General features: G+C 34.9%; 1 protein-coding gene across 1 annotated transcript; it reads left to right on the top strand.

The window, feature by feature from the left end:
- Positions 1 to 6,557: 6,557 nt before the first annotated feature.
- Positions 6,558 to 12,988, top strand: LOC112791015 (replication protein A 70 kDa DNA-binding subunit C). Its single transcript, XM_029297444.2, has 12 exons — positions 6,558 to 6,677; positions 6,789 to 7,056; positions 7,142 to 7,238; positions 7,337 to 7,458; positions 11,125 to 11,209; positions 11,308 to 11,440; positions 11,576 to 11,730; positions 11,848 to 11,977; positions 12,075 to 12,275; positions 12,407 to 12,503; positions 12,582 to 12,712; positions 12,818 to 12,988. Exons 1-12 carry the CDS (start codon positions 6,558 to 6,560, stop codon positions 12,986 to 12,988), a joined length of 1,710 nt encoding a protein of 569 aa, XP_029153277.1.
- The last annotated feature ends 2,167 nt before the right edge of the window (positions 12,989 to 15,155 follow it).

Raw genomic sequence — 15,155 nt, 5'->3', positions numbered from 1 at the left:
ATACCATAGCTTCATTGTATGTTATTTTCAAGAATTCTTTCTCTCTTTTGGAGAATGTTCCTGTATAAATCATGGGAAGAAATTCTTGGCATCAAATCTTAGAAAACTCTACCATCTTTCTTGTCGACATTGTTGAAAATATAAAAATATATTGCTCTTTTTAATAATGTGAATGGAGACTGAAGAGAGTGAAATGAACTCTTCCACTCTTGATTAGCCAGGGTTTATAAACATCACCAATAATGTATTCCTCTATGAATGAACATAAGGTACAAAAAGAAAACAAGAGTAACACATTAAACGCCACATTTCAGAGGTAATGAGGAGTGCAACCTAGTATTGGGTGTTAAGGTAGAAGTACAATCCAACATTCCCACCAAAATTGCAGTAAGAAATAAAAGTTAAATCCAGCAATGTTTGTGTAATTCAATTTTTCTTGCATATCCTTCAAAAAGAAAAAGATGGAGGATTCACCCAACGGCTTCATCCCTCTGGAGCTCTGCCTTTCTAATGACAGCTGGTGCATAAGGCTTAAATCTTCTTGGTGCTTATGTAATGAAGTATTTGATGAAATTAAGCAGAAGAAAAAATAATTACCGGGGCAGAAGTAGTTATCATGCAACTTATCAAAGGGAGTCCTATCGTTATCACCATGAAAATTTCGGATTTCGAAGTTCAAACAACGTGTATATCATCATATCATGATTGAGAATGAGACGAGCCCCGCAATGGCGGCAGACACGCATGGAAATCCTTGGTGCTGCTGAAGTAAGGTGTTTCTAATTGGGATGATGCAAGAGGTTGATTGAGCCCGAGAAGAACGATGACGTGAGACCCGAAGTCATGGGTTCCATTTCAAGGGTGGTCGTAATCCACCACCTCCATTTACTGAACAAGGGCCACACTTTGCTGTTCCTCTTTCTATCTCTCTGAAGAAGATGAAGAAGATAAGAGAATGGTTTTGTGTGGAAAGAATGGTTTTCTCATTCGCCTCTTCTTATCCAGCACAAGTTCTTCTAGATTTACTACTAATAAGTAATAACTTTTAATCTCACAAAACAAAATTTGTAACATGAAACTTTCCTAATTTATTACAGGCAAGACTGCAAGAGTGAGTTTAGTGATTGTGTTGTTCATAGGGGGCAAATTAAAGTAAAAAATTATTATGAGGTGATATAGTTTAAGGTACATAACAGCAAGCAAGGTGCCTAATCTATATATCTTTGGCATTGAGTTTTACTGATAAACTTGAAATGTAGAAGGGTCTATAATCTTAAAATATATTCTATATGTTGATGAGATCACATTGTCAAAGCTTTTTGTGAAAGAATCCAACACTTGATGCTCCAGTTGTGATCCATCAGAACTCCAATCAATCCCCAGCCTCTAAATTGCATTGTGAACTCCTTCAGCCTCTGATACATTTGAATTAATGATCCTTGAAAGAGTACCATGCTCCATAAATGCTTCAAGAGCTTCGGGTGGTATAGTTGATATTTGTGGAGACATAAAAAATAAGAGTTTTTCGAGTTTATCCCCAAAATGGTCCCTGAAATTGGCGTCGTGCACTAAAATCGTTTTTGAGATTCCAATTGCACCAATTAGGTCTCTGAGATTGAAAAAAAATGCACCATATTAGTCCCTGACCTATTTTTCATTAACGACGTAATGACATGGCATGATGACGTAGACTATAAGTTACACGTGTCACTTCATGAGTTGCCCATGTGTAATGGTATGATGATGTGGTGACAAGCGCCGCGTGGCATGCTGACATGGATGGTTGTACCACGTGTCACAATGTTATTTGGCCACATGTCCGTTTGTACCACGTGTCGCAACAGTATTCGTCCATGTGTCATCATTATGTCATCATTGTATATGCATCAAATTAGTCCCTCACTTTGCATTAAGTGACTCATTTTAATTCCTGAAATTAAATGTCGTGCACTAAACTAGTCCTTTCACCAATTTTTTTTTATTTTTTTTTAAATTTAAAATTTTAATATCTTGGATACACTAATTTCAATTCTATTTTTTCATATATCGTTTAAATACAAGTGCTTTCATAAAAAATTTTAAGATTTTAATTTTAATTATATAATTTTTTAATAATTTAACATTGGTAAATTTTGTAATATATAAGTATGTTATTATAAAAAATTAATTATATGATTGATTAGACATATTTTTTTTCATAAAAAACGTGTTTTTAACAAGAAATTAATAATTAAAAGAAACATTTTTTTCTTATGAAATACACGTTTTTGTTATGTGTAAATGAGCTAGATTGAAGGCACTTCAAGCACCCTCACTACCATCTTTGACCTCTGAACTCTAAACTATAGTTGTCAGAATCGAACCGGTAATTAAACCAGTCAAATTACTGGGTCACTGGATTATTGGTTCAACCGGTGGGTCACTGGTTAAACCGGTTAACTCGGTACTATGCAAATAAAAAATAAAAATAGTAAAAAATTTAAAATTATAATTTAAAATACATATTTTTACTAATATTTCAAAAATATCAAGTTATTCTAAAATAATATGGATAAGAAACAATAAGTATTTTGTTATTTTTACTCTTTAATAAATATTTTTATTTTATTTTTATATTAAAATAATTATTATTTTTAAATTTTAATAATTTATTAATTAGTTTATATCTATTATATCTATCAAACATTAGATAGCCGTGGTTTCATCTCCGACATGGCCTCCTCTCCGCGTTTCACGCCGGTTCCCGTCCTAGGTGGCGCCTCTCCTCCACGGTGGCATCCCCTCCACGGTGGCTTCTGATCTTCAGGGGGTGCATGTGCTCCTCTGTCAATTCGCTGTCATTCGTGCGTTTCATCTCCTCGCTTACGCAACCTACTTGCCCTTTCATCCAATTTTTCACGCAACCTGCCTTTTCCATCGATTTGTTTGAAGAAGTAATGATTACTTGAAACCCTACGAGCTTTGCTTTCTTCTCCTTACTCTGCCTTACGAAGCTCTGTTCAGGAACTCTATTTTCCTGGGACTTTGGTTCGTTGCTGTTCATCCAGCTTAACCATCTTCCAGTGGACGCACAAATGGAAGATCTTCGATCCATCAATCAGGGGCATTCAAACCTTTTTTCCTCTTCATCCTTTTTCTTTCGCTTCATTGTGTACTTTCTTCTGATCAATTTTGGTTACTGTTGCAGGGTTAACCCAGATTCAATTGTGTAGGGTTTGAGAAATTTTAAATTGTGCAAAATGTGATCATTTTTTGTAACTGTTCCATGGTTATCCGAAATTCTATTGTCTAGGGTTTCTGAAATTTATAATTGTGCAAATTCTGATCATGTTTGGTATTTGTTCGATGGTTAGGCGAGATTTTATTGTGTAGGGTTTTCTGAAATTTCTAATTTTGCAAATTTGGATCCTTTTTGTTATCTGTTTCAGTGTTATTCCAGATCTTATTGTGTAGGGTTTCTGAAAATTGTAATTTGGAAGTTGTGTATGTGACTTGGTTTGTGTGTGGGTTCATATTTTTGTTTACATTTCTTTCCCACTTGTTGTTAACGTTGAGTATGGTCTATGAATGTTTTTCATCTTCTTTATTTCCTTCTTTAGAATCTCATGTGATTATCAATTCTGCTATTCCTAATCCCTTTGAATTGTTTGCAATGAATGTAGCAATTTATAAGTTCTTCTGCATTCAGAATCAAAATTCTGTTACTTATGTTTTATGTAAAATTTTATGAAGAACTTAAATAATTATAATGAACAAATCTATTGAGTTTTTATACTGTTTTTTCTATTCAGATTCGTCTTCTGTTATATGTATTTGATTTTAAATTTTATGAAGCACTCTCATAATTATATTGAGAGTAGACCCATTGAATGGGATATTCAAATTTCATGAATCTATTTTTATTCTTTAATTTTGTGTATATTCAACGAATCTATTAAGTTTAGATAAAGTGATTTGGTGGTTAGTTGTGGGCTGTGTGAATCATGCTGAGGGAATTGGTTTTCTACCTAATATGTTCTATTGGTAGTGACGTGATTGCAAGAATTGACGTATAATTTGCTGGTTGTACTTTTATATAGTTTGATTTGATTTTTCATTCCCATTCAATTTTTTTGCACTCCGAATTGCATCTTCTACTGTTCAAGTCTTGCTTTTCCATTTCAATTCTGATTAAATAATCCCATTGATGGATTTTTCCCTTTTTTTAGGTATGTCCATCAAATCCATTAAATTTACCTATTATGAATTGCTGGTTGCATGTGGGTTGTGAGAATCATTATCAAGTAATTGGTTTTGTAGCTAATGTATTCTATTGGTGGCTATGCGATTGACAGTTTTTCATTCTTCTTTGTGTATATTTTTTTTCCAGTTTATTTATAAAAATTTTTTCCAATTCATTTGCTGTTTCCGATGTATTCCTAACTAAGACATTTACCAACTCTCAATGCCATCGGTACAATGATTGTTTGGGGTAGTTGATGACTGTCTTCCATATGGTGAAATGAAATATAGGTTCACTGCTGCAGGTATGGTGTGATTTGGTTCCTATTTCTTGATTTCTTGGAATTTTCAGTTGTTCTTGCTGTTTTTGTCTTTGTTCATGTTTTGCGCCTCTCATTAGTTGTCTCTATGGCATTGAATGGAGATGGATATGGACTGATATTTTGTTTTCCGTGCATTTTCATATTCAATTTGAATTCAAAAAGGTGAGCCTCTGTCATACAAGTAGAACTAATTGTGATGCATTTGTGTGCTTCATTTAATTATATGCAAAGTAGACCCATTAAATCCTATATATCAACTGATGAATCTATTTTTAATCTTTTACTTTATATATATTCAACAAATCCATTTAGTTTTTATACCATTTTCTGTATTCAAGATCATGTTCTTTCATTTTATATTTGATTTCAAATTTTATGAAGCACTCCCATAATTATATTGAGAGTAGATCCATTGAATGCAACATTAAAATTTTATCAATCTATTTTTATTTTTTTATTTTCTGTATATTCAACAAATCCATGAAGTTTACATCAGGTGAATTGGTGGTTGCATGTGGGTTGTGTGAATCATGATGAGGGAATGGGTTTTGTACCTAATATTTTCTATTGGTAGTCATGTCATTCACAGAAATTGATGTATAGCTGGCTGGTAGTTCCTTTATACAGTTTGCTTTGATTTTAGGTCAATTTCATTCCATTTTTTCTTGTTTGTATAAAAGAACATTTTTGACTAACAAGAAATTCCCTGCTCCAAGTAGCTATACGTTGATTAGGTTATTTTCCCTTGAAGATCTGTTCTGCACAGAAAATGATGTTCTGCCATACATTGTTCACTGAAAATGTGTGTATCCGTATCAAGGTATGGGGTTTCTATCTATTTGGTCAGTGGTGATGTGATTGATAATAAGGAAGATGCTTTCTCACAATCAGATGGCATTGCTCCATTGTTTGTGTTACTAGGGAATTCTCTTCTAGGTAGTGTATTTGATGAGTGGTGATGTGATTGATACCAATTGATTGATAGCTTCTTGGTGATTTATTTGGATTTTGAAAAAACCTTTTGTTTGTCATGTCATTTGCATTTGAATTCTTTATTGGTTATGCAAAGAGTGCTGTATATTTCCCCTGTTGTATAGAAGTAGAGCTGATTGTTTTGAATTATTGTTCTTCTTTAATAAAGGAAAATGCTTTTGCCACTCTCATTCAATTTTTGCATTCGGAATTCCATTCTGTCCTGTTCAGGTCTTGATAGAAATTGATGTATAACTTGCTGGTCATTTATTTATTTATTCAGTTCAATTGAATTGCATTACATTATTTGGTGTTTGTGAAAAGAAAAAATTTAGATATCAGCTAGTCTTCGTATGAAAATCTTTACTGCACACACAATAAGGTTGTGCTATATATTCTTAATTGGAATTTCTGAATCATTATTAACCTATGAGGTTTCAATCTCACCCATTTCCTGAATGTTGATGTGATTGATAGATTTTTATTGATGGTTGTGTATACTTTCTTTTTCCATTGATTTGCTGTTTCCAATGTATCCTTACCTAGGACATTTACCAACTCTCATTGCCATTAGTAGAATAATTATTTGGGGTAGTTGATGATTGTTTTCCCTATGGTGTAATGATATTTAGGTGCACTATAGTAGGTATGGTGTCGTATCTCATTTTTTGCTCGCTATTTCTTGATTTCTTGAAACTTTCACTGATTTTTCCTTTTTTTTGTGTTGGTTCAGGTTTTGCTCCTATGATTAGTTGTCTCTATGCCATTGAATGGAGATGCATGTGGACTCAGATTTTCTTTTCCCTCCATTTCCATCCTCAACTTGAATTAAAAAAAGTGAGCTTGTGTCTTGGCTTTTTTCTATAAAAGGATTGTTGGTGGACCACATTCAATGCACAAACATTCTGCTTTGTTCTATTTCCTCCTAAGCTCTATCTATTTTAGAATTTTTCTGTTTCCATTTTGATCTATTTCATCAACTGTGTTTATCTCTTTTTTTTTTTTTACTGCAATGCCTCCTCCATTTGATATGATTTCAAGATGCATCCTCCTAGAGAGGCTTGGAGGTTGAAAGTTAGGGTTCTAAGGCTTTGGGTTATACCCTCTTTTGGTAACCATGAGGTTCCTAACTCAATGGAGATGATTCTCCTTGATGAGCATGTTAGTCCCTATTAAGTTCTCTTTTAAATATGGTGTTACTTGTTTTTTAAATTTACAAGTTTAAATTATGTGTTTCACTAATCTGATTTTGTTCTTTTGTTGGATTTCTAGTGTGGAAAAATACAAGCTACAATTAAGAAACCACTCCTTAATAGGTTTAGGGATCTTATAGTTGAGGGTCAGGTTTATAGAATGACATACTTTACTGTTGTGTCAAATCATGGTAGTTATAGAGCAACTTCTCATGAATTCAAATTGGTTTTCCTTCACCGAACCACTGTTGTAGCTGTTGATGAAGATGTTATCCCTAAGACTTGTTTCAACATGTTTCCTTTTTCTGATTTGCTGAATATGACTGAAGATTATGATTTTTTAGTTGGTGAGTCTATCTTCTTTGTTTGCTGTTATTTAATTTTTTTAACAGATGCTTTGAATATTTAATAGGTTTTGTTTGTTTGGAATAGATGTTATTGGTCTTTTAACTTCAGTGGGAGAAGAGAAAGAATATGCAAAAGAGGGAAAAATTGTGAAAATGATTGTGCTGGAATTAACTTCCAAAGAGTATGTTGATTGAGTCATTCCTGCTGGTTTATCTTTATGTTTTAATCACTTTCTCTCCTTATTTTCTGTTTCATTGTTTGTTATGTTTTGAGTTTCAGTCTTACCTTGCGATGTACATTGTTTGGGGACTATGTTAATCAAGTAAATCATTTCCTTGCCTCTAGCTATGTGGAGCAGCCTGTTGTAGTCATTCAACTTGCAAAAGTCAAGTTCTTTAGGGGTACATTGTTTGTTTTGTGTACATCTCATTGCTGCTCTAGGAGTTGTCTTCAATAAACTTTTGCTTGACTGTAAAACCCGGTTAATTAACGGCTAATTAACCCATAAATGAGAATTTATTCTAGAAAGCCCAAAATGTAACTTTTATGGCTAAATGTGATAGAGAAGATTGAGACAAGAATTTCGGTACCAATTTTATAGAAATCGGACCAAAATTGGACCGAACGGGCCAAACTGGGCCAACCGGACCCAAAGTGGGCCCTTGGCCCAACATAACTAAATCAAAACCCTAGTTTTCAGCACTCTCTCTCCTCATTAGCCACACACACACGCTGAAAAAGAGAGGAAATGGGGGAAGAACACTCTCTCAATCTTCTATCTCTCACTTGATCTTCAAACCACCATAACTTTTGATCTAGAGCTCCGATTGCCGCTCCGTTTGCGGCCACGCGTTCACCACGGAGAGCTCTACAAAACTCATACAATTAATCTTGAGGTAAGCCACGTTTTGCTCTTCGAAATTCCAGCCTTGTTTTCGAGTTTTATGAGCAAAAATGTTGAGATTTTGGGCTCTTTGATGTTATAGGACCCAACTCTCTTGAAGGAGAAGGCTAATCTTGTCTCCTTGGACCTTGGGTGTGGTAAGATTCTCAACCCTAGTGTAATTTGTTGTTCTATGATGTTTGGGTATTGAGATGTTGTGTATGCGTATGATGATTGTGGCTTAGGTTGTGTATATGTGAATATTGGAGCTTGATTGGTGATTTTGAAAAGCTTGAAAAAGGAATTTGGTGGTGAAAAATCTGTTCTTGGAGGTATTGAGGCCTTGAGAGCTTGTGGATAAGTGGTTTGGAAGTGTTCCGGTTGAGCTTGGGAAATTGGCTAAGGTATGGTTTCGGTTTCCCGTATCTAATATGTAATGTGGTAGGAAATACTTAGGCTAGAGGCCCTAAGATAGGCATTGAATGGTTGATGTTGTTGAATGATTGAGATATATGATGTGGTCATATATGTGATGATGATTAATGATGCCTTGATGGTATGATGTATGAGAAATATGCATGATGTGATATATGCTTGATGATTGGTTATGGTTGAATTGTGGGTTGAATCATGTTGATGGTGAGTATGATATTAATTGTATACTATGATGATTTAGTGGAATTGATGTTGTGTGAATTGGCATGAGGAAGAGTATATGATATGTCAAAATATTTGAGTTTGAGCCACTTGGGTGAAGTGGGTTAAAATGATGGGATAGTGATTTTGTATATTGTGGTAAAGTCTCAATGTGTGAGTTGAGGAGGCTTGATGTTGAAATTGATATATTTTGATTGATTTCAAAGAAAAAGGATGAAAATGGCATGTTTTGATTGATTTTGAGAAGAGTTGGAAATGACTTGTTTTGAAAATGGCACTTTGTGGTTTTTATGAAAAACATGGTTTTTGGGCATACTTTGGTGGGATATAACTTGGACTACAGATCTCTGTTTTGTGCCAAATATATTTAGAAATGAAATTGGATTCGGGATGTCCATGCCGTTTGAAGAACGGGTGAAAAACGATTTAAAATGAGAAAGTTATGTCCGTTGGAAGATTGGGGTTTAAATTGGTGAATTCTGCAGCTTTTAACTTAGAAAATTTTTAGCAGAAATACCCCTCGCGCGTAGGCGCACTTGGCGCGTACGCGCCGTTCTTCCAGAAAATGCCATCCACGCGTGCGCGTGATGTGCGCGGGTGCACCGATTGTGCTGCACCCAATGCCCAGCCATTTTCCAGAGAGTTGTGCGAAAACTGTGCCAGCTTTGTGCCTGGGGCACGAGAGTATCCATGCGTACGCGTGGTTGACGCGTGCGCGTCGTTTGGCTAGTTTTCAATCCACGCGTTAGCGTGCATGACGCTTACGCGTCGATGAGTTTTTGAGGCCATCCACGCGTGCGCGTGGAGTGCGCGTACGCGTGGCCCTGTTTTCATCCCAAAGTTGATTTTTGAGTTTTAAAAGCCAAATCTCATACTTCTAAGCCTCCGATCTCACCATTTATGTCTTAAATCATTATGACATGCCTAGCTATTAAAAAGGGGCTAGTGAATGAGGCAACTTGCGAGTGAAGCAAGGGAAAAATGAATGATCAATGAGGATCAAAGATGATTATGTGAGATGCGGAGGATGGTGGTGGAAGTGCTTGTTATGCCATGGGCCGAAAGGCCGTATTTGTTAATGAGATGGCTGGTTATGGATTTAACCAGGATGCCAATGGGCTGGTTATGGATTTAACCGTGAGCCGGAATGGCTGTGTATGATATGAATTTTGGCTGGTTCTGGACTGAACCGTGAGCCGGATGGCTGATATGGATGTTGATCCATGGATGAGAATTCATGCATGTTTATGCTGAATTATTGATATTTGTGATTTGCACTTCCACTATCTGAGATACGAGTTTCCCTGGGTAGTAGTAGTGGCTAGCCACCACGTGCTCCAGGTTGAGACTTGATACTCTGTTGACCCTATGTCGTAAGTGTGGCCGGGCACTGTGAAAGACCCGGATGAGCTCGCCCCCGTAGATATTCACCAGTGAGGGTGATGGATATAGATCATGATTATGATCAAGTTTATAACGAGTATAACTCGAGTTGGGGATGCGTGACAGAGGGACAGTCCAATGGTTAGCGACCAGGACTTGTCGGGTTGGCTCTATAACCGACAAGATGATATCATCAGCCACTAGGGACAGGCATTCATCATATGCATACTATATGAATTGTTTGAGATTGCCTATTTGACTGCATATTACTTGCTAATTGTCTAAATGCCTTACTTGTTCCTAATTGTATATCTCTTGTCTGATATAACTGTGTTTGCTACATTATACTCTTGCTGGTGGTTGGGAGGTTTGAAGGAATTGGAAAGGGAAGTATTAGTTAGACTGAAGTATCTTTAGTCAGATGCCCTTTATGGTTTAGCTTGTTTATAAGCTTTGATATTATCTGGAGGAAGTTCTAGGATTGCCTTCGGCTTTCCTCCATTATTATGTATTATATATGTGGAAGCTGTTACCATGCTGGGGACCTCTGGTTCTCACCCATGCGGATTTTGTGGTTTTCAGATGCAGGACGTGAGGTTTCCCGCTGAGGCATGCTGGAGACTTCTAGATTTGTGAAGATCCTTTGTTCTCGGGACTATGTTTTGGTTTATATGTTTTGCTTAGATACTTTTATCTCCATTAAATAATAAAAACTGTGATGACTCCTCTTATGGGAGAATTTTGGAGAATAGGTTCTATGTATTTGTGTCCCTTTGGGTTTCCTTTGGGGTTTTCCTTATTTTTATCATATGTATATATTGCTATGTTCGGACCGGTTATCTTCGCAGCCGGATCTTGAGTCTTGATATTCCTGTTTTTGACACTCCTTTGTATATATATATAATCTCGCGTTGGTTTATCCTTGCTCGTTATGTTATCGATCGGAGTGTTGCGCTTTAGAGTTGCGATTTTTGTTTACCCCCTTTTCTACAAAGGCTCCTAGTTATAATCAGTCATTCATACTACTATACTTACTAAATTTTATTTTAGAGGTCGTAATACCTTGCCATCTCTGAATTATGACTTAAGCATAAGACTCTGTATGGTAGGGTGTTACATTGACTCTTTCTGTGTTCCTGCGTAGGTCAAGTAGGCCTTCAAAATGTGATGTATGCCACTCAAATGTTATTTAATCCTGATCTTCCTGAGGTTGTTGAGTTCAGGCAGAGGTTAGGATGGTTTATTTTGTTGATTTTTTATTCTATTCTTTATTTACAGCCAATTTAGGCTAACAAGTACAAGTATTATCATAATTTTTTTCTTTTAGTATGATTGAGCAAGGGGTGAATGGTACTCAGCCACTGTTTATTGCAAATGAGGGTAAAGTTGTGTCCTTGGAAGATGATTTCATGCGTTTAACTAGAAAATGCACCATTGAAGAGCTTCAAGATAAGAATCAAGTTGTCTTCTTTTGAGTTAGTTGTGTTTATGTTTATTTTATGTACAAATGAACTGAAAAATAAAATCAAACAACAATTTCGAGATCTGATTTTTCATTCATATTGTTAACAAATTCTGAAATGCCGTTTGGATAGGAGGGTTCTTTTATCATTTTTGGTACAATCCAAGGTATTGTTGAGGATGGAGGCTGGTGGTATTCTGCTTGTGTGTGTGGAAAGGGTATCTATCCTCAGAATGGTGCATATTACTGTGATTTCTGTTTGAAGCACATAACCAATGTCACTCCAAGGTCAAAAATTTTGTTGAAAGTGTATTTTTATTTTGTCTTGTGGATTGTTTGTAAAAATAATGTTTCTTGGTATTATTTTTTCTGAATCATTGTATTCCTTTTTTTCTCTCTCTTCAGATTTAAAGTTAAAATAACAGTTGAAAATCATAGTGGGGAGGGTATTTTCCTTCTCTTTGATCGTGAGGCATCTTATTTGCTTAACAAATCATGTGCTGACTTGTTTAGTGAGGTTCAAAGAGATGCAAGTGTATGTACTTACTTTGTCTTTTGTGTTTTGTTCAGTTTATGGGATGTGATATTTGTTATTTAAACTCTGTATTTCCTATGTATTACTTTCAAAATAGCTTGTATGTGGGGATACTTATCCTCCCATTTTCCAAGGGCTCATTGGAAAGAAGTTACTGCTTAAGGTTGATACCAAAGGTGTCCCACATGATACATTTTATGGCACTTTTCGAGTTAGGAGAATATGTGATGATCCCACCATTATTACCATGTTTGAACTTCCCAATTATGATGCTGATGACGAGTCTACTCCAAAAAAGGTTACATATTCTTATAATTATCCTTAGATTGTGTAAATTCATGTTTTGTTCTTTCTTTCCTTTTATATTCTATTTTGGTGAATTTTTCTTATGGTGTAATGTGTCTTTAAACTCTTATGCCATGTGAATAGGAGCCTGATTTACACAAATCTGTCCTGTTTGGAAAAGGGGATATTGGTATTAAGGAGGAGTCATCAAAGACTTGTATCAAAAGTGAAAAAGTTGCTGGTGAGTGTTGTGGGATTTTATCTAAATTCTCAGTTCTTATAGATTTTCTTGCTGAAAAATAGCCTGCTGTTTCTGGAGGGTCTGAGTTTGCTGCCTTAGTTAATGGTGAAGATGGAAAAGATGAGAAAACACCCACCAATGATACTGTTAGTGATGATCTTTCTGCTGAACTGGATATATTACTTAGCTCACCAGAAAAGGAAACTCAGGTTCTGTTATATACATTTTTTTCTCCTTCCTATGTGTGCTGTTTCTAAATGGATTTTCCAATCTTGAGTGACTTTCATAGGTTTTATTATTTTTGTTTGTTATAGGAGGTGTTGTCCCATGTTTTCCATGCACGTTGCCAATATGGAGAAAAGGTTACTCATGACAATGATGTTGTCACCTCCAAGGGCAAGAGGAATTTGAATCTCCAATTTGAAGAAGCGGCTACTGTTGCAGATGAGCGTGGGTCTAAGGTTGCCAAGGTTAATGGGGTGTGATTGAAGGGGTTGAATTGAGCTGCTGTGTGTAGGTGTAGGTATTTTACATAGTATATTTACAAGTGATTAAGAAGGCTTGTGATTCCAAATATTTCGAAATGTAATCATGCTGGCTGGATGGTGTTTTGGTTTGAATTTTTTGGATTGTGTCCAACAAATAAGATTGTCAGATATAAGGGTTTTCCTTTTGTGTTGGGTCCGGTTATATGTCACGTATCTGTATTCTCAACCCCTTTTTTTGTAATAGTGACTTTGCTAGGGATTGGACACATTTTCAATGTTGCAGCCTGTTTAGGTTACATACTAGGATAGGTTGTCAGATGTTGGGATCCTCCTTATCATAGGAGAGATAGCCATATGTAATTGTTCATATCACTATCAATATTTTCATGAAATGCAGTAGTTTTTAATTTTCATTTGTTCATTGTTGTACAACTTTATCTTTTCATGTCATTTACTTATTGGTGTTTTTTAGAATACTTTATTTTGTTTGCTTTTCTCCCTTATCAAAGCTTTCGGGATGCCCCTAATAACCAACGAATGGCAAGTGCTTTTCCTTGTGTGGATCCTATTTCAATGGGAACTTGATGAGTAGATCCGCCTACACATCTTGCTTTTACTGCTATATCGGGAGTTACTCCACGTATTGCTTAACGTAAAACAGATAGTGGATTTGTTTCTGTCTTTTGTTGAATCTTTTTCATATGTAAGTTCTTTTTTGGTCTGTTTAGCTTTTATAAAGTTAACTCCAACACTTACTCCCCCAAAAAAGATAGAAAATTTGTCGGTTAATAGATTGACAATTTGTTTTCCTATCGACCCGCCTTTTTTCAATACATGTTTTTTTATGGGTACTTAACAATGTTAATGCCTTTTTTGCAATGAATTAGGGGTAGTTTTTGTGGTTTGTGTTTCAAACTCTTTTTTTTAGTATGTGTAACAAAGATGTCTCAGAATTCTGTTCTTGCTAGAGAATATAGGAGAAATTCTTTGAAAAGAAAGCGAACACAAGGTCACAATCGAAATGCAAGAGGTCGGTATTGATTTTAATTTTGTGATATTTTTATTATTTTGGTTGAATTTTCAATCATTTTATATCCATTGGAGTCTTTGTAATTTTGTTCCTTTTCTAATGTTTTAGAGGTGCTCCATTCCTCGACGCCTGTTGTTTCTTTGAATGATTATTCTGGTAATTTTTGTTGCTCTATCTATATTTTTTGCAGTTAGTCCTTATGTTTGTAATAATTTACATGTTTATTTTATATGTTTCCAATGTTTTGTGCTCATTTTTGTCTTTTAGAAAATTTAGTTGACGTGTCCCAGAATGTTTACCAGAGTTCAACTTTTATTTTGTCAGGTACAATAATATGTTTAAGTATTCTATCCCTGTCCAATTTTGTTTTTGTTAAATTATATTTTAAGATCTTTTGGTTTATATGTAATAACACATTCGTTTGTTGATTTACTATTGTTTTTTTGCAGTTTTATACCTAAAAGGTTTGATTTAACTCATAGTAACTCATACAATTCCAAATTAAATATATTAGGAGATTTCTGTACTTGATATTTTTTAATTTAATATCTCACTTAGTACCGTACGAATAAATTCATTTAGTACCATATCAATAATTGCATATTAAAAAAATTAATTACTCTATTGGTCCTCTAAATTCTTAAAATTTTCTGTTAGGTGCATATAATATCTTTTTTGTTTCAATCATATCCCTCAGACAAAATTCCTTTTTTTTATTAGGCTATTATTGGTATTGATTTGCTCAATTGTATCAGGATGTATTTACAACAAAAAAATATGGTTCATGAATTCAATTAAAAGAAAAACAAAGCCTTTGAAGCTAATTAAGGAAAAAAATAGTGTAATGACTCAATTAAAATAAGAAAGAAAAAAGGGAGTTCCTTAAAAAATTTGGAAAATGCTATGCATCAATAAAGTCATTAAAGTCTAAAAAAACACAAGATGATTCTAATTGTGATTTGGATTATATAATTCAAACTTACATAATTAGTATGAGTAATTAAAATAATGAAACAAACTCTATTCTAACATTAAAAAAAGAAGAAAACTCTCGACCAAAAATGCTCTCTCTGAATGCAGCAACAATTAGCCCTGAACCTGAAAAAAGATCACCAGAAGAAAAGGATCAGGTAG

The sequence above is a fragment of the Arachis hypogaea genome, chromosome 3 (genome assembly GCF_003086295.3).
Source record: "Arachis hypogaea cultivar Tifrunner chromosome 3, arahy.Tifrunner.gnm2.J5K5, whole genome shotgun sequence".
In the NCBI taxonomy this organism is placed as follows: domain Eukaryota; kingdom Viridiplantae; phylum Streptophyta; class Magnoliopsida; order Fabales; family Fabaceae; genus Arachis; species Arachis hypogaea.
The sequence above is the reverse complement of the archived record's forward strand: the minus strand, read 5'-3'. Positions and strand labels throughout refer to the sequence as shown.